We start from the raw sequence: 20,837 nt of genomic DNA, 5'->3' as shown, positions 1-20,837 counted from the left end.
TTTTTATTTTACAACCCAGTCACAGTTTCCCCTCACTCCTCTCCTCCCATTTCTCTACCCCTACTCTACCTCTGTTCCCATCCCCTAATCCACTCCTCCATTTCTGTTTAGGAATGGCATGTCAAGTGGCAGTAAGACTAAGCACCTCCCCTTGTGTCAAGGCTGGACAAGGTGAGCCAGTATGAGGAATACAATTCCAAAAGCCTGTAAAAGAGTTTGAGACAGTTCCTGCTCCCACTGTTAGGAGTCTTACAAGAAGAGCAAGCTACACAAGTGCAACATACAAGCCTAGGTCAGTCCCACGCAGACTCCCTGGTTATGGGTTCAGTCTCTGTGAACTCCTGAGTCCAGGTTAGTTGACTGTGTGTCTTCCCATGGTGTCCTTGACCCCTCTGGCTCCTACAATCCTTTCGCCTCCTCTTCTGCAGGATTCCTGAACTCCACCTAATGACTGGCTGTGGAAGACTCACATTTTCAGACCAAGTGGCATGTTCCAGCATGAGTGAAATGCCTTTAAAATATGCATGTAAGTATAAATACATGTAGTATGTTTGTATGTAGGTATGCATTTGCTTATTTATTCTGGTGGTGGGGACAGAGCCCAGGGATGACTTTTGTTCCCCAAGTAGTCTACCAGTGAGCTACATCTCCCGCCCTGTGTTTACTTATACCAGATAACACATGGATAATGATTTCTGAAGAAGCCGAACAATATAATCAGCGGTCCCATGGTGAATTCCTTCTCATCCTCAAATCTAAGTCTCCTAAACTGACCATCTGAAACTTAGCTTTCTTGATTCTTTCCTTCATTCTCAGATTTCTAAACTATAATACTCTGTCTCCCTTCATCCTTCCCCCTCTCTCTCCAAGCAAAAGGAAGTAGGTCTATTCCTATTTCCGTGACCTCCAAACCCTTGTTCTGGAGGACTTTACTCACAATAACCATCAGTACACACCCTTTTAAGAATGGGCAAGTGCATGCACATGCTCTTTGGGACTTGAGTGTCAACTGTTGAAGAACCAAAGCAAAGAACTACAACAGCATACCAAGTGAGACCAAGCTAGGGGAGGGTGGAAGACAGGATATGTGGGTAGCAAACAGGAAATCTTCACAAAGTCAAAGATCAGAGTACCCCTGACACCAATACCACGTGGATGAATCTGGAATCTGATAGCCCAGGCTCTCATTTTAGTTCGGTGATCTTGGATAAGTAACCCACCTTTCAGTGTCTCAGTTTTCTTATCTGTAAAGAGGATCTAATGTTCTCTATATCCAGGTCTGCTGGGTCTTATGTGATCTCAAAATGAGAGCTTCATTATTACTATTCAGCATATGCAAAGAACATTAAAGCCGTAAGTACCTGCCAATGTTGAGGGCAGGCTGACTTCTGAGTGCACCAGAATTTTGACATCCACTTGGCACTGAGACTTTAACAGGTAGGGTGCAAAGTGAAGAAATGATGTGGCCTGGCAGTGGCAGCTATGCAAGGCCGAGGAGAGGAGACTGGACAGGAATCCATTTGCTGAGATTGCAGAGACCTGTGTGTTTGCCTCCGCTACTCTATCAAGGAAATCCATATCTCTTCTTCACGTGGACACTCACACAGGAGCTAAAATAGTATTTAACAAATATCAAAGACACCTGATTGTTGAAATTTAAGATTATGTATTTGGTGGAAATGTACATTTCATAGCATCACCTGCTAACAGAATCATTCCACTGAATAAAATCTCTACCTGCATTGTCTTAAAGGCAGTAAAAAAGGTATTAAGTACCACATGCTGAACTCAATTTCAGCTTCTCCATGATGCTTGACTGTATTGATGTTTAGAGTCTGGTTAAAAGCACTTAAATAAGACTCCTAGTCTTAAAATGTTCTATGAGTGAAACTAACACTGATTAAAAAAAATCTTTCAAAAATGATTTGGTGTGAAAAAAGTACAACAAATTATTAATGCATTTGATAACAACGAGATATATGACACAGACTACGATTCTCCCACTCAAACACACAAATGGCCACTTCCTCTTATTTTAGAGCATGAAATTATAAAATCTGTGAACATAGTTTCATTAAACTAATTTGCAAATTCAAAGCCTGCAGGCAGCATTAGAGTGTTGATCTCAAATCCATATACCCTCCCTAAGCATAGAAGGGAGAAGAATTCTCTTCACATGTAGTGGCAAGTTTAGCTAATTTTGAAATTCTGTTTTTTATAACAACTACTAAGAATTTACTAGTTGGTATCCAAATTAGAGAAAATAAAATGATTGGTTATGAAACAAAAGTAGTTTGTATTGATGTTTCTGCTAAAGCATTATGTTAAGAGATAAATATATTCTTCACTTAGTCAAATATTTATATCTATACTACTAAAATCTACATTTCCTATTTTAATGAGAATTCACTTTAAATTTTGTAATGATGAGTCATTTAATTTGAAATAAATTTCATTTTGGAGATTTGGTTTTGACTTGTCTTGTTTATTAAAATCTATTACATCACAGAAATAAAATTATAGAATATTATCACATAACAAGGCTTACTTGTACAATATGCATAATTCCATCCTTTCAAGACTGGATAGTTTCAAAAAAAAAAAAAAACCCCAGCATGAATAAGAGGATGGAGGGAAAGAACCACAGTTAGACAGGGAAAGGAAAAGCCTCCCAGCCTGAAAAAGACGGTAGTGTGGAGGCCCTGTTTGCCAGTTCATGCATATAGAATATTGGGGCCTCAGAGGACCCAGCATTCCCTAAGAGCTAGTAAGCCTTGTTATGTGATAATATTCTATAATTTTATTTCTGTGATGTAATAGATTTTAATAAACAAGACAAGTCAAAACCAAATCTTCCAGCTCCACCCTGACAGATGCCTCCAAAACTTCTGTCCTCCATGATCTCAGAACTGGGAGCCAAGCTATTGAGAAATGCTTCTTGTAGGATCTGTAGCTTATCATGTGGGATTCCTGCAATGGTTTGCACTACTACTTTTATGAGCTAGAAGATTTTGATTTCGATGCTTCCTGCTGGCCCTAAGAACGTAGGTACCACATACAGAAACTTTCAAGTGTTTACTGAATACTTTTGGTCTAGAAGAGTTCTGATTTTTTTTTGCTGGGGGTGGGGAGATGCTGGTTAGTATTCTGCCACCCAGTGGAAGCAGAGCTACAATGTAAACTGTCAAGGATTTTCTCTCTTTCCATTTGGAGACCAGACTGATACAGTAGGCAGAAATGTGTTCTTGGTGATTCAAACGCCTAGTAGTGGTTGTTTTTTCCTCCCACATCTTAAAATAAAATGAAGGAAATAAATCTAAAGTGGTGTGGTCCTGCGTATGAGGCCTCAAGCCATAGCCCACCCAGTTCCACTTGCATCACACGCTGTAAGAGAGAGTTCAGCGTCATCATCTCTGTCTCTCTATCACAGGCAAGCAAGCACGACTTCTCAAAAGTAAAGAACTAGGCATAGGCATTGTTTTCAAGTTAATTCTGAAGCTGATTTGAAGCTTCCCACAGTCGGCATAGGACTTACCAAGCCGAACCTTTCCTTTCCTTTCTTTCTGCGCTGTCTTCTGGCTAACCCCCAAGTCTGTCCCCATGAAGAGGAAGGAGTGCGCTGATTGTGTCCCTGAGCAACCCTGCCTGGATGGAAACCAGCCAAAGTGTGGCTGAGGACACTGCTCCATCAAATCCTCGGGGCTGAGGCTTTGTCGCTGGAAACAAGAAGCCATGTACTGGCTTGTGGGTGAGCCTCCCTTCATCGGCTAGGTGAGGAAACCGGCATCTCTGACTGCTGGGTCTGCTGAGGCATGGCGGCTGCAGGCTCCTCAGAAGTGGACTGAAGGACAAAGGCCTCTAGTAGGCTGACTCCAGCCTCCCAGTTCTGAGTGGACGGTTCCAAGGGCAACAAGTAAGGGCTAATAAGGCCTGAGGGTAGTCAAGGCACCTGAATGTTTAATTTTTAATATTTCTTTTGGTTTGGAGGCAAAAATTCCTTTCTTGTCTTTCTCTTTTGTCTTTTATTTCTAAAAATAAAGGCTCACTATGTAAATGCCTGTCTGGCTTCAAAACCAGGATTCTCCTGCTTCTACCTCTCGAGCACTGGCTTTACAGGTGTATATTATGGTAACTAGCCTAAAACAATATATTCCAAAAGGCACGAACAATTAGAAATATTTATTCACCTGCAAAACAGTTTTAGAAAGTTCATTATAACTGTTCTGCGAAAAGTTCTCCCCCACTATTGTCTATATTAGATGGAACGTGTCCAATCCTCACAACCCATTAGCAACTCTGATTAGGTGAATACGGGGTTTAAATAAATGTCTGCAATTCCGACACGCGTTTTTCTTTTTCTAAGAATACACTATGCTGGGTTGGCGTTGGGACAGCTGCTGCATGCCAGTCTGATAGTCTAAGACAGAATGGCATGATCAGAGGAACAGAGAAGATAGTTAGATGCCTGATGGATATCAATAGAACAACTTTACTGAAGATATATTTTGTGAACAGATTCAGCCTGGCTTGGTCATGGTAGTAATGAGAGGTATGAAGGAAAGTGAGGCACCCAGGATACCCAAGCTTTAGCTGAGTATGAATACTGAAGCATTTTCCGAACCATGTGAAACCGGTACTGGCTAAGAAGACTTTTTTTTTTTTTTTTTTTTTTTGGTTTTTTCGAGACAGGGTTTCTCAAAAAATGCTGAAAGCAAACGTTCTAGTCTGCATTTAGATTAACCCACTGAAAAGGAAATACTTCCAGAGGCCAGCACAGGGAAATGACGCTTTGACAATCGTGGTAATATGGATCCAGGTTTATAATCAGTATTACACACCTAATTCCTGTACAGGAAGCAAGGGTAAACCAAGAAGAAACACTAGGCAAGGCAGGCGCAGTGTGAGCACACAGCACATCATGTGTTAAACTGAAACAGCCTCAAAGTTCAACTTCCTTCCCTGTTCAAGGAGAAAATCTGCTGCTATGAACTTTAGGATAAAGGATTTGCAAGTATATGGTGCTTGAGAAATATGCTATTGCTGTAATTTAACTCACTGTATGTGGGCTTCAAGATGCACAGTGGCATTCCAAACCAACTTTTAAAGAAAATTGCATGGAATTTTTAAGACATCAGGACCGTTCTTAAAACCTATGCAGAGAAAAACGGATTTTTGATAGTTACGAATTACATTTAGTGCAGCCAGATTGTAGAGAACGCTCTTTTTGTCTCAGTATGGTTAGAATTACTGTTGACAAAGATTTAATTTAAATTTTTAAGGGTTTAAACTGGAGAATATAGGTCACTGAATTTTCATTCACTGTATAGTATCAGCACCGCAGAAAGCAAGCTTTGCTAGTGAGGGACAAATTCTGGCCCCAGAATCCATCGCTTCTGTAGTAGTTGGGGCTGAATGTGTGTTAGTGAGAATGATTCGGTTCCCAGTCAATCAGCAGCCTGAACATTCAGTTAGAAACATGCCTGGCATGGAAGAGAAGCTCAGTTCAGAAAATACTAAATGCATTTGTGAGACAGACCAGAGTCCACAGAAACCATTTATTTGAATCACAAGCTGGAAAAGAGTCCATCTTTCCTAGCAGGTGCAGATTTATATAGATTTATAATAGTAGAAAATATACTATGTAGCTCCAAAGTATAATTCGATGATGGCTAACTGGTTTCCTATAGCTGAAAAAATACTTGTAGGATTTACCACATGTAAAAACATTTAAAAGAACCTTTCTGTACACCTAAGAAACCATGAGAACTAATAGTAGCTTTTTGATTTAAATACATCATAAAATAACAGGTTTAATAGTATGTAGCATTAAAATGAATACCACTTTCATGAATAGAAATTTTAAATTTGTAGTTTTCATAAACTGAGAGAGCCGATTTCAAATCAATAATCTATCAAACAAGAGATAAAATTTTGTACAGAAATTTTGTAGAGTAATGTAAAGGATCTACCCTTCCACGTCTGCACTGTGTGAGAAAGTTCTTGCTTCACTTGGATGCCTGGTGCTCACTGTTCTGAAGGGACCTCAGCTCTTCTGTGAGTCTATCCTGTGCAGACTAAGGACTGTGATGTGTGTAGGATGTAGAAACATGAATGTATGTGCTAACTGTACATGTACAGCACAGTTCCTGAATTTATTTTGGAACAAGTATAAGCAAATACTGAACGTAATAGAAGTCTAGGGGTCGTGTATTTGGGTCAAGGTGGGCAGCTTTCCAATAGTTTCTTATACAAATATCTAAGGAACCAATAATCGTTTACAGGCATAAGTACTAGATACTCAGAGTCTCCCATGAGGTAGAGCAACAGATGATGGGTGAATTTCACCAGCCTGAACTCGTCTTTTTCACCAACATTTAGGAAAATATTTTAATCAGAATACGAGAAGGAAAAGATATCTGTACTAATTTATAGTATTTTAGAAAGTGAATCATTGCAAGCCTTGATTGCAAGGTGTGTGTGTTGGAAAGACAAAGTTGAAAATGAACACTGTGAGGATTTCGCCCAATTTCTTATGTAAACCAGAGCAGACGGCATGATTCTCAAAAAAGCCAAGAACATTTGCCTCACATAAAATAAGACTGATTGAATTTCAAGCTTTTCACTTATTTTATAGAGCTAAAAATTAAGTTCACTTTTGTTGTTCAAGATGGGCAGTGTGATTCATGTGTGTATTTGATATGCATGTTATTATAACATATTTATATAGCATATGTATACATATATATATATAGCATATATATCGCCCTATTGTTTTTTCATGTAACAGGTAGTTCATGCTATAGAATCAAAATAACTTAGAATTTTGAATATTTGCTCCTTGTGCAAGTCCAGGGCGTCCTTGCAGATGAGTCTTCCCCATGACCTGTCCCCCTGCACAGTGTCTGCTCCTCACGCTAGAACAGCATCTCGGGGACTCAGACTTGTAAACATATCTTTTCAAAACTGATTGCAGAGGAATTTCCAAAAATACAGAGGACAAGGAAGCGGCTGGATTCTATTAGGGGATTATTGTGAATTTTCAAATCAGTAGAACAGAAAAAACTTTATGGGAGGAAATAGCATACCTTCAAAGCAAAACTGTTTTCTTGGAGAAGCTCCTAAAGCCATATGTGAGCAAAAAGGAGATAGTAGAAAGAAAGAAAAACAAGTCGTGTGGCATAAAGGAGATTTGAACCTAAAAAACAAGAGTGTTTAAAAATAAGCCTGTATCAATCATCAAAAAGAATGTATATAACTAGTTTTCTACACATTTTCCTTCTGCACCAAAGAATTATTTACCATCTGAAAACACCATGACCTGTAACAATTAAATTATCAGTGAATATTATTCATTCGACAAGGATAGATATATACTACACACACACACACACACACACACACACACACACACACACACACACGAAAAGCATCAGGTATTCTTAAAGATGGTGTGAGTTTTGTTTTGTTTATCTCCGTTTCTCAGTTTTTAAAAACCTCCTCTTCTCTGCTCGCTCACAGTCACACCCGGTGACAGCCAAGTCACTTTCAGGATGAATGTGTGGCACCTGGCACAGAGGCTGGATCAGCCATGCCAACTCAACTCAATTGTTAGCAAAGTTGAAAAGTTCAAACTATTTATTAAATGTCATGCAATAAACCCTTGAAGAGAAACACATATGACAGATAAATTCTGGGTGATTGAGTCTTAAGAGAATGTTTTAGAATAAGGGTTAAAACGAACAGTTAAATACCAGAGTTTGAAGTAAGTTTGATTTACTTAATAAAGTAAACTTGTAAGCCAGCCTTTCTGCACATGAGGAAGTTCGGTCTAACATCCACACTAGAGACATCATCAAGAGGTCGATGAATTATCCCTTCTTGCTCAACACAGTTGAGACCATCTACCTCACGACACACTCCATGTGATCCCACTGTAATGAACTGGTTTCCTACTCCTGAACAGGTCATTTACCCACAGGCCCAGGACGTCATCTATACTTTGGAGAAAGGGGAAATGCACAAGACCATTGGTCCTTTCAATGATTAAATTTATTGAGTCATAGTCATTGAAGGACAAGGAATTTGAAGACCTATGTGGGAGACTATGGAAGACTACATAATTCATGCTGGGCGGTGGAGGTGAATGACTTTAATCCCAGTACTAGGGAGGCAGAGGCAGGCAGATCTCTGTGAGTTCAAGGCCAGCCTGGTCTACCAGAGCTAGTTTCAAGACAGTTTCCAAAGCTACAGAAAAACCCCATCTCAAAAAAACAAAAACAAAAAAAGACTACATAATTCAAGCAACTTTATACTTATTTCCAAGAAGTTGGATCCATAAATTCCAAGTAAAACCTGGATGGAATCAGAAAGTTGATGGAGTAGCAAAAATACAAAACCATCTTTCTTTTTTGTTTGTTTGTTTTTGTTTTGTTTTTCAATACAGGGTTTCTCTGTATAGCCTTGGCTGTCCTGAAACTCACTCTGTAAATCAGGCTGGCCTCAAACTCAAAGATTTGCCTGCCTCTGCCTCCCAAAAGCTAGGATAAAAGGATGCACCTCCAGTGCCTGCTCTATCTTTCCTTCTCCAGAAGCAAGGACTACAACTGTGGATGGAGAGAGGGTGCTGTGTATTCTCAGATGATGATGCTCTAAAATTGATTTTTGCTGAGCTACACAGGCTGTGATCTTGTGAGGAACACACTAGGTTTCAGGCTGAACTTTCTAAGCAGAAAACCAACAATAGACGATTCAGAGTACAATTAGACTTGAGAAATTCACTACATAATCCACAGATTTTAGGAAAAAATTGTCCAATCCATGTGTTACTCTCAAAGTGAATCCCACAAGTCAGGCCTATCTGTATATAATGAGTCCATGTCCAAGGACAGAAGAACCAGCACGAAAAGCTTCCACTGTCAAAGATAGGACTGTCTGGATGTCAGTAAGGGAAAACAATGGCCTAGTTTAAAATGATAGTGAACACTAACTTATTAGTCACATCTGAAAGGTAGTAAACAACTCAGCATTTGGAGAACTGCTCAAGAGAAATGGTGGTGATGACTTTGACCTTTTCTCCACAAAAACAAGAGAGTGTACCTGGAGGAAAGCAAGCAGCCTGGCACTGTACAAGGAAGCACTGCAGGGAATCTCCTCCCTCTTCCTATCTCAGAAGATGAGGAGCACTGCTACTGAGGAAGCCAAAACAGAAGGCAGAGCCACACCAACGACAGCTTTCATCTTATTAGTGCTCATTGTCGCCTAAGAACTACAGGAAGAGAACAATTAGCCATGCTATTTTTCATGGCATAGTTACAGGTTTCTAAACAGTGTACATCCTGTTATCACAAACTGGTTTAAAATAACCATTTAAACGAAGAAATAATACCTGCCTGAAAAGCTAAAAATTCTGAAAAGTTACCCACTGTCAGATGCAGCAGTAATGGTGGCACTGACTGATTAAATTCTGCCTGGGCTCAGTTTGATCGTCTACTGAAACGACATAATACTTCTAAGCCTTTCACAAATTCATTACGGTGCTTTCAAAAAGCGGAATTAAAATTTAATTCATTAAGATTTTACAACACTTTATTCATCGACTATTGTGCATATGTGTATGCACATGCATGTCCATGTTCTCATGCATGCTGTGACACATATTGACAGGTCAGAGAACAAGGTGCTACTGTTGGTACAGGGGAGTCCTGAACAATGGACTCAGGTCCTTGGGCTTCAGGCAAGAGCCTCTACCTAGTGAGTGCAGTGGCACCTCGTTTGTATTTTAATAAGTAAAGCCAGCCCGAAGATAAGAAAAGTACAACAGCCACACTGGACAGTCTTACATACCACCTTTAATTCCAGTAGCCATACTAGTTTGCCATAGAAACTGGGTGGTGCATGACTTTAATCTTAGTGGTACACGCCTTAATTCAAGCCCTAGAGAGGAATATAAAATGGGAGGAGATAACTCACAGTCTCATTGTGAGATTCCTGGAGGCAGGATTGCCATTTTTGGACTGAGGTTGAGGTAAGGGACAGTGGATGGCTATTTTACTTTTCTGACCTTCAGGTTGAACCACAATTTCTGTCTCTGAGTTTTTATTAATTGTGAAACAAGTAAGATACGTCATGGGCTCCAGAAATTTTAATGTATAAGAAAATTATATAAAAAATTTGAAGCTAAGAAAATAGTTGGGCTGGGGGTGTAGCTGAGTTGTAGGGGGCATGCCTAACATGCATGGGGTCTAGATTTGATTCCAGGCATCAAACATACCAGACAGAATGCAGACAACTAATTGTAACTTCAGCACTATGGAACTGCAGGCAGGAGGACCAGACGTTCAAGGACATTTTCACCTACATAGTGAATGTGTGGGAAGCCTAAGCTAGAGACCCTGTCTTAAAAAAAAAAAAAAGAAAGGAAAATATTTAATACATCAATGAGTACTAAACAGAGAGTATTTTTAAGTAACAATAGTCCTGGTCACATCATTGACCTATGAGTAATTATATAAGAAGTTACATTAATACTGAATCCATAATACTGTAGTTTATAAACCATGTGATGTTATACCCTACCCAATCTCAGTTTCCACATCTGTAGCTCAAGTATTAGCAATAACTCTTAAAATGGAATGTTTAAGGAATTAAAGCAATGCCTACAGAAAATATCACACAAACTCCAATTAGTTTATCATTATTATGATGAAAATTTATATTTGTTCTCAGTAGATCTATATATTTTATTAATAGTTATTACCCAACATAATGTTTCTCTTTATTTAATATATGTTAAGTGAAGTTGTTGCCATGGGAATGATGAATTTGACAGGATAAGTTGCAACAAAAATTGGAACTTATTCTGAATTTTTAAACAGAATATATTCATGAGGTTTCTTCAACATTTGCTTGTATGTGCACGTCATCATTTCGGATGACTTCTGTTCTTTCTTTAGATTAATCAATGCATACAAACTCACCCATTCAGACACCTGTTTATGCTCCAAGTCTTCCGCATAGCATCTACCTCAGACGCCCCCTTCTGCTACCTCTCCCACAGATCATTCCCCAGATAGGGCAGTCCATGACGATTCTGTCTTTTCATACACACCTATACCTCACAGACCTACCTTCTAAACTGACACCATCATATTGCTTAAAATGATGGAAAGTTTATTAATATCTGACTATTACTTCTTATCCAAGTTCTCTATTTTTGGATTTTCCATAGCATCTCACCAGCAGAGTGCACACGTAAGAGTAAAGCTTTGCTGAATGAAACAGTGCTGAATAAAGCCTAGGATTAGAAAAGGATTTAAAGATCATATATGACAACTGTCTTCTCAGGTTTCCATCCTCCTAACTCTTCCTCCCAGATTTTCTCTGCCTATATAGATCTTTCCGTACCAACCAAGAAAAGCATTTTCAAGAAATTGTGAACATCAAGATTTCCCTTTATTTTTTTTTTCATTGAATAGTATAAAGTGAGAAGCTAGTGTGGTGTGGGAGAATGCTCATGAACACAGTAAATATTTGTCACTTGTATTGGTTTAATAAAACATTGATTGGGCAGCAGCCAGACATCAAGTATAGGTGGGGAAACCAGACTAACAGAATTCTGGGGAGAGAAAAGGCAGAGACACAGTCACCAGCCAGACACAGAGGAAGTAAGATGAGAATGCCTTCCTGAGAAACAGTACCAAGCCATGTGACTAAACATAGACAACATTGGTTAATTTAAGATATAAGTCAGTAGTAATTCTGAACTAAGAGGTCAAACAGTTTATAATTAACATAAGCCTCTGTGTGCTCCTTTGGGACTGAATGGCTATAAGAGGAGGCAGGATACAAACCTATGTTTACAAGCGTAGTGTTCAGTGTAGGTGTCACAATACCACTAAAAAACCACTCAACACTCATCACACTGATGAGGAACAATCACGATTCTATTTGTAGTCGACAATAACAACAACAACAACTAAAAATGCTCAGTCTGCATAGTGGAAAGCACTAAGCAATGAACTGTAAAAGTGGGTATGTGGCAAAAAATGTACTGTGATTTGGGGTAAGTTTTCCATATCTATAAAAGGAAACTCCTTCATTAAGAATGATGTTTTAAAAAGCTAATAAAAATTAAACATGGTACTTCCAAAATACAAGAGTAATGTAGAAAAGGAATGCTGAAAAGTTTGTAATTTAGATAACGGCTATACTAAATGAAGAATTACAACATTTAGTCATAAAAAGTAAATTAAGAACAACTGTATGCATGTATGTATTTGGAGGTTTAAGATTATTCATGCACCATAATTATACAAACAGGTTTATTTATTTTGATAATATGGGTTAGGCTATTTCTTAACTTAAATACTAGACTAAAGGTAGAGTCAAAGTTAAGTTGGTTATGGTAGTAAGTTTTTTCATAGAGAATGTTTAAATTTTTTATTTTAAAAGATAAAAGATTTAATAAGTAAATTTAGCATGACAGAAAATACTGAGTCACTACACAAATATTGCCTTTCTGTGCATAAGAAAAATCTATTGGAAAAATTCTGTATGCATTTAAAATAATAGCAAACGCATACAACATACAGAGGTAAACTTAACTGAAAACCATAAAGTATTACTGATATAAATGTAACAAAAATGAATACTACACATATGTAAAAGGACTCTTAATATTGTTAAGATGGTGGTTCTCCCTTAAACAGAAGTATTGTTTGAAGAAATATTTAAAAAATTCTTCTTACTAATCTACATTATTTAGCTCATCATAGCAAATGGCATAAACACTGTCATTGTTCAATCTTTTATTTCAAGGGGAGCTAGCTTGTGTCATGTACTAATCAAGGAAGGAAGTCAATTCTTTCTAGCAACCAAAAGTAGTTAGATAATGTATAATTAAATATATCAGGGCAGCAAAATGTCTCAGTAGGTCAAGTCTTTGCAAGAGTTTGGTCATAGAAGGAGAGAAATGACTCCCACAAATTGTCCCTTGTACACTGTAGTAAACACACACACGGGGAGGGAGGGAGAATAAATTCTCATTCCTTCATATTCCCTCATTTTCTTCTAATAAATAAATGTAACACATACCAAATTTCAGGTGAGGAGTCAGGCCCATTATTTAGAAGACAAGAGATCATCTTATCTTCTAAATGCAGCAGGATGGAGAATAAAGTAAAGTAGGAACAGAGAGAAAATTTTACATAGACATATAAAAATGAGAATTTGCAAAACAGAGTTCAGCAGAATAGTACTATTCTGCAAGCAACAATGAATGCTATTTATATTTAAATAATAGAATGTAAAATGAGAATAAGAACAGTAACCAATAAAGTATTTTTTGACTTGCAAATATCCGTTCTATAGTTCCTCTCTGTCACTTCCTAGCTATTAGAGTCAGGCCTGCTGACAAAAAGAGGGGAATCTTACCCAGCAATCCCCGAGCATATTCAAAGACAATTTAGAGTGAAACAAAGGGAAAGGCTAGAAGGTTATTTCAAATGCAACATCATTGCAGGTAATACACACCCAATAATGAGAAAAATGAGATGAAAGAATAAGAATAAACTGATTTTGGCTATAAGACTTAAGGAAAGAAAAGCACTTTGGCTGCAGGTCTTGCAGTCCTTCTTTGGATTTCTTCTGTCTCTTCAAAGGAACGGCTTACTTAATACATCCCAGATCCTAATCTGAGTGGACTAAGAGCAAAAAAGATCCAGGATCCCCAGAATGGCTGGAGAAGTACAGCTCATTAATCATTTATCAGTGGTAGGAGGTCGATATGGCAAGGGTGAAACATGGGTTATAACAAAGCAAAGATTAATCTTCCCAGACCACCCCTACCATTCTTCTTCCTGGGAGAAAGAGTTGTATTACCACCCCTAGCCTCAAGCCTTGCAGGGCAGCCCTGGCCTCTCAGGAATAGAGAAACTACCTCTCTTTTCCACACAGGGCCTGCCATTTTGGATGCTGACTTTCTATTCTACAGAATGAACATGTCTCAGGCCTGTAACTGTTGGGTCAACTGAAATGACAGCTCCCATGATAACAATGCCCAAAGACTCAAAAGTCTGTGTCATGACCTTGTTTTAAGTTAAAACATCCCAAGTTAGAGAAGCAAAGTGACCAAGAGCAATATTTAGCAGGGAAGATGTGGCTCAGAAGAGCACTTCTGGGCTTCTGAGAGCAGCAGAGGAGCTTGGGGAGTGGTACCAGGTGACTGTGCAAAGCTGGGGTACTGTTCAGCAGTAGTCAAAACCCTGGGCTCAACTCTGTTGCGGGTGGTCCTTCGGCTCCTCCAGCCAATAGCCGCTGAGATACCAGCCCATTGGGGCGTGGTCTCTCTCCCTTTAAAAAAGGGGCTACTTCCCTTCTCGCTCTCTTTGCTTCCTGCTCCGGTTCCGGCGACTAGACTTCTTCCTGATTGCGCAGAGGGCTGTTGTCTGGGACGGTTATCTGTAAGTTTTTTCCCCTTTAAATAAATACCACCCTATTAATCATAATTCCAAACTGGTGTGGCATTGTTTGTGACTTACGCCTTCACAACTCCAGCACTGAAAAAACAGTAACCCTGGGGGTGTTGTAGGGCCCTAAACTACAATTTTGGTGTACAACTTAAGTGTTTACAGTCCTCTTTAAAGGTTACTTGACAGTTTGAGAATGGAAACAAAATGGTATGTCTAGAGCATCAGTCTAAGAGTCCTCTGGAGGGCTAAAGTAAAAAGAAATGTGCTAACAACTCTCGGGTACCCTGGGTCCTGACACAACTACCCCCTGACACAAGGGTCGCACAGGAAAGACTTAGTATCCAGACCCCAGTGGAGATGAGAGCTTTCTTCATGCATTCCATTTACTGTATCTTACGACGCTCTGTGCTGCCAGGATAGCAACTGCTTCCGGCCTCTGTGAACCTGGACGTAAGGTACAGAGTGATTCCCACTCTGTGTTCCCTTCTTAATAACAATAGACACATCTCTGAATGAGAAGTTTCAGAAGTTGTCATTAAAAGAAAGCAAAAAGATATTAGCTGACAAATTATCCTAGGAACATAGAAAGACATGCAAGAAACCAAGAGTTTCTAGGAAGAAATACAGAGAAGAAAGAAGATAAAAGTCAAGATAGTGATGGGGCTTAAACATACTGGACTCTGTTGAACCTCTCTTCCTCCTTGCTGATGGAACGCACGTTCTGTACAAACAAGAGGCTAAATGTGAAGGAGGAGAAAGGTTGTGTGTGTGTGGCAGGGGCAGTCTCTAAGAACTAACCATTAGTGAGTGTCCAATATACCAGTCGGTACTGCACAGGTAGTTTTTATTCATCTTCACTACCTCCTGCGGAACATGTTATGTGGCTTAACAGAGGAAAAACCAAGAGATTAAGGACTATGCTTAAGAGTGATGAAGAAGAGACAAGAGTAGAATTGTCACCTGACTTGCCATGCCCCCCTCCCTGCCCCAATACTTCCTACAACAATTGTTCACTCATAGAGGAGCGACTGTATTGAATTTTCTTCAGGGAGCAATTTCCCAAGGCTGTGTTTTCCATTTAGATGGTTCTGACTTAGTGATTTGTTCATAGATTGTTATCTTTTACCATAAAGATCTGTTTAATTTAAGGAGTTAGGAGCATATTAGTTTGATGGCTTTCTGCATGACAACTGTGTCATATATCAATTTAAATGAAGATAACATTGGAACAGCCAGGCTAGGTGCTGCTCAGCACTGTAGCCACATTCAACACCTGTGAGAATCTTGACAGAAATCATCTTTTTGCCTGGGGAGCTGCTGCTTGTGAGTCAACTCACCCTGCAACACTGTTAAAAGTATCATTGTGCCCCAACCAAAGCAGGCCATACCTAGTAACATAGAAAGAGGAGACAAGGGCTGGAGAGATGGCTCAGAGGTTAAGAGCATTGCCTGCTCTTCCAAAAGGTCCTGAGTTCAATTCCCAGCAACCACATGGTGGCTCACAACCATCTGTAATGGGGCCTGGTGCCCTCTTCTGGTCTGCTAGCATACACACAAACAGAATATTGTATTCATAATAAATAAATAAATATAATAAAAAAAAAGAAAGAGGAGACAAGGAGGAAACTGGTCAATCTGAACATGGGTAAAGCAGAAATATGTAGTAACCAAAAGAATGACATCCCTTAGGAATAAGGTGGACATAAAAATGTCCAGCTTTAAATTGACTTCAAAGTCAAATGGATTAGATCAGCTGTTTCAGTTTGGTTGTATATATAATCATCATTTATGCATGATCCCAGACTTGCTGCTCCAATCCCGCCACCTAGAAGGTCTGCTTTAACTGGTCTTAAATATTGCTCACACATTCATGGGCTTTTGAAATTCTGCAGGTTTTCTAGTATGCAGAGGGGACTGAGAACCATATCTACATAATTCAGAGACACAAGTAAACCAAGCTGTGGTGGCAAGGTTATAGTGTGCTAGCACCACACTAGGAGATAAATATTATTTAAACCCGAAATACAGAAAACAATGTCACAAAGAAAACTCCCAGAACCTAGGATAAGACAGTAGTAGAAACATCACCAGCAAGCCTCACCTCTAGCTGTTCTCCAATAGAAACCAGCTCACTAGACTCTTACACAGAAGACTTAATTCTCCACTTCACAAATGAATAATTGAGTCTCTAATATGTGAAGGTACTTCCTAAAGGTCAAAATAAAAATTTAACGCTAGGATGTCCCAGGTCCAACATCTTTTCTCTTCTCTGAACCTTCTGGAAAGCTATCTGCACATGCCAAGTTAACAGTTAATGGACAAAAGCTTTATCGTTAAACAAAATAAACCTCCCAAACACAGTGTAACTGTAGTGACATTTTCCACTGTCGAGCTTCAGCAGAGTCCTCAAAAAGAAGAAGGGATTTAATCCATAGCTCTTGGCTATTAGTAATGTGACGACTGGCAGAGCTTGCAGAAGAGAACCATGTGACATGACTGAAGGAAGAGAGGGAGGGGGTCTTAAATAACTAATCTGCTGTGAACATGAGTTCTCCATATGCATGTGGCGAGCAGGAGACTCTTCAGGGCCTGGACAATCATGGGCTTCGTGAGAATCTTGAAAGTCAGGTATGTAAGTATCAGTTTAACATGCCAAGAGAGTCAAGAGATTATAAAAAAGAAAAAGAAATCAACACATCTTTACAGGGTATAATTAGGAAAAAAACATAGAAACAGCATTTTTTTTAAAAAAAATATTTATCTATAAAATATATTTAAAATCTGAATATTTCTTGCCTTTTTTTTTGAAGGAGTAGCTATAAACTAAGCATAGAGTCTCATACATACTAGGTAAATGATGTGTCAATGAGCTACATCCCTAGACTCCATGTTGTCCTGTTGTGGCTTTATTAGGTTTTCTAAATGGCAAACTTGGGATGTGACAAAGTACTTATCTCTCCGGCAGGGCAGGGCAGGGCAGCATGACACTCTAGGATTGAAGTGAGTCATAGCAGATATAAAAGCTAACAATAAAAGATTTAATGGGATATTAAGTTCTCTCGGATGGAAAAATTTCAGATTTAAATAAACAATTTAAATAGTCAGAAAAGGAAACAATTTCTCCCTCAGAGAATGACAACTACCAGGTTAAAACTATGTATGGGTCAAATACATGCTGCTAGGGAAAGAATATAAAGCAGAACAGGATAGGAAAGGCATAATTACTTCAACAGGGCGAGCTCACACTCTATATGACAGGGTGGTTCTTGCTGTTTTCAGAGGATTCCAGACAATAACTTACAATGCTGATGGGAATGGACACTGCTCCCTCCTATGTCTCTCAGTGTGGATAGATCTGTTAGAGCCTCTCTGGCACACAAGGCTTGCCATTACAACACCAGACAAACATTTTACACAGTGCTAGTGTGAGCAAGAGCCCTTAGTGCCCTGACTGTATTATTCATGTTTATGAGATCAGAAATTTAATTGACCAAAAAGTTATTTTCATGTCCTTCCTCTTCAACCCATATTCTTTAGTTCTGTGTGTTAATATATGGAGCTGTGTGTCACCATGAACTCAGGCACGCATGCATTCCACTGTGGTTTTTAGACTATGATTCTTTTTCCTTTATTTTTGTTTAATCTGAATTAGCATAAATGAACACAAATTGTATAAATGAGTTGTAATATCTTTCTAAATAATTCTCAATGAGTTTTAAGACTTTATTCATCTAAGGGTAAGGATTTAGGACAAAGGATCATTACATACCATAATCAGTGATTTTACAGGACACCAAGTACAGCTCTTTCAGGTTTTGTCCCTCCTTTGCAATGACCTCCACACACCTGAAACACACAAAGTGGTGGTGTTACACTAATGCATCCCACTTAAATGAGCAAGAATCGGGCCACGCATCTACAAGAAGAAGTCAAAGGTCAGTAGTGTCAGAATGCCCCAGTCCTCTCAGCTTTCAACACCTCATTCAAGGTGTCTCAGGGAGTCTCATGTTCTCTGCTTCCAAGTTAAGTGCTCTGTTCCTGAACGCTCCCATTAAATCCTTGTCTGATCCAGGAGATACTCCTGTAAGACCACTGTGAATTTGGGTATGAAAAGCTGATTAAACCCATGTGGTATAATGAAAGTATCACATATAAAATAACTAAAATTGCAGTATGTAGGTGACAGTTATTTTGAAAGAATGATAATTACTCAGAGTCTAATTTTTTAATTCTAAAGTTTGATATCATTAAATGCACACTTGCAGAAATTTTACTCAACATAAAATCGAAAATTGTAAAAATCTATAACTGATAAAGGATATAAAACCAGAACATACAAGAACGATAAAACTTTCACTTTAAACATATTTCATTTTTAATATTTTAAATAAATGGTTATATAGACTATTAACTATATACAGTCATATAATATTTTAAAAAAATTTACGTAAATTAGAAGATTTTTCAATACAACCTGAGCAGCACTAGAGTAGAGAATTTAATGAATTTTAAAAATACTGGTTAACCACGCTACCTAATTCATGGCTCAGTTTGCTATAATCAGAAAGCTGGACTGTCAGACTTACATACAGATATGGGTGCCCCATAATGCAGTCCCTGTTTTAATCTGTATAGATAGCAGTTAAGTAAAAGGGTAAAAAGCAAAAGAGTCATTAACCTTTCTAGGAAGTAAGGATCAAGCTATTTGATACCTGTGTGTACAATCTATCAAAACTCACTTGACATCCATCTCTGTCTTTAGGCTATTTCATTTGCTGCCTAGCTTATTTGTAGGTATCTTCAAAAAATGTCAGGGAATTTTATACAATTTTATCCCGTATAATTCATTATTGAAGGTTAAATTAGTAAGAAAGACATATTTTTCTTTTAAAGTACTTTTATAGAATTTGGTCTTAATGGAATGATAAACATTTCATTCCCAAGGCAGCCAGGCAAACATGCTTCTTTAGCTATTTTATCTAAAAAGATTCATGACTAAAACATGTTTTTCCATAACTACAGCAGAGAATTAAAACACAATACAATTATGATTGACACAGATTATTGTGAAGGCAAACTTTAAGCCTAATTTCATATCATTTGGCTTTAATGTAGCATTTTAATAAGTTCATAAAAAGAAATGCTAAAAAAGAAATGAAACAGTTCAAGCAAAGTCCACATATTACATATGACTTATAATAAATTTTCTCATGCTAAGAATAAAAAATAAAAGCCACAGATTACTACAAATTCTAATGATTCAAAATTTCCTAAAACACTTTCTGCAATATCAAAGATCCATATTTTACAATCCTTAATTGGATTAAAAAAGATAATTCAATATGTTTTGGCGACAATAAAAAAAGTAATTGTATTTTGTTCTCATTCTTCATACAAATACATCAAAATGTCTGATTTATGATTGACTGTGAGAGACACTAAGCAAATGCAGTCTCTTGTATCTATTCATCTGCAATCTATACTGGATACGCCACAAACCCATAAAAACATTACAGACTCACAGAGATGGCTGGAGGGAGCAGATATTCGAAAGAATGCTGCTATAGCGGGGAACCAAATACTGCTTCATGACAAAAGAACCAGCATGCATTTAAAACAAGACAACCATGGGTGATGATTGCCCCGGAACAGCTGAAAGACAGGGAACATTAAGGTTTATCACGCCCCTCCCCCCAAAAAATGACGGAGAAATGGACAGGATGTGTAGATGATTATGAGTAGATACTGCAAAACCATGCAATTTGCTTGAGAGGTAATACATTAACAAAAACAAACTATTTCTTGAAGGGATTACAGCAAAAATTTTCATTTTCAATCATCCGTTGATGAGATATTTGATGACAGAATTTTCAAGTTCTATGAATCTAGACAGAAATTTTCCCTTTGTGAGAGATGGTTGAGATAGGCCTTTTCTGTGTATCTTTGGCTGGAACTCACTGTGTAGACTAGGCTGGCCTCAAACTCACAGAGATCCATCTGCTTCTGTCTCTTGAGTGCTGGGATTAAAAACATATGCCAACACCTCCAACTGAGACTGAAATTCTTAATACCATGTTAAAACAAACACAGAGTTGAACAGTGAAAATAAGCAGCTATTGTAAGCTGGTGGAAATACCCAGCACCGCTCATCCTTGGCTGGTTTCTAAAGACTTGTAATTCCGCCAAGTGCGGCTTCTCAGGCGGCACTGGTACCGGTCTAGATGAGGCCAGGGTAGGGACAAACCTTTTCCCCTTACACTTTTAAAATCCATCCTGGAACACATTTAGAGGAAGCACTACATTGTAACACGTCTATGAAGCACACTTGCCCTGTTTTACACAGAACACACCGAGAGGAAGCACTACAGT

General features: G+C 38.4%; 1 protein-coding gene across 1 annotated transcript in view; it reads right to left on the bottom strand.

Annotated features, from left to right (window-relative positions):
* Positions 1-20,837, bottom strand: part of Fbxl17 (F-box and leucine rich repeat protein 17) — a 465,763-nt gene that overhangs the window by 150,190 nt on the left and 294,736 nt on the right. The window contains exon 6 of the mRNA XM_005361339.2: positions 18,238-18,314. Coding sequence (XP_005361396.1) covers positions 18,238-18,314 — 77 coding nt within the window. The remainder of the gene's footprint in view (positions 1-18,237; positions 18,315-20,837) is intronic.

Source organism: Microtus ochrogaster, linkage group LG4 (genome assembly GCF_000317375.1).
Source record: "Microtus ochrogaster isolate Prairie Vole_2 linkage group LG4, MicOch1.0, whole genome shotgun sequence".
NCBI classification, from domain to species: Eukaryota; Metazoa; Chordata; class Mammalia; order Rodentia; family Cricetidae; genus Microtus; species Microtus ochrogaster.
The sequence above is the reverse complement of the archived record's forward strand: the minus strand, read 5'-3'. Positions and strand labels throughout refer to the sequence as shown.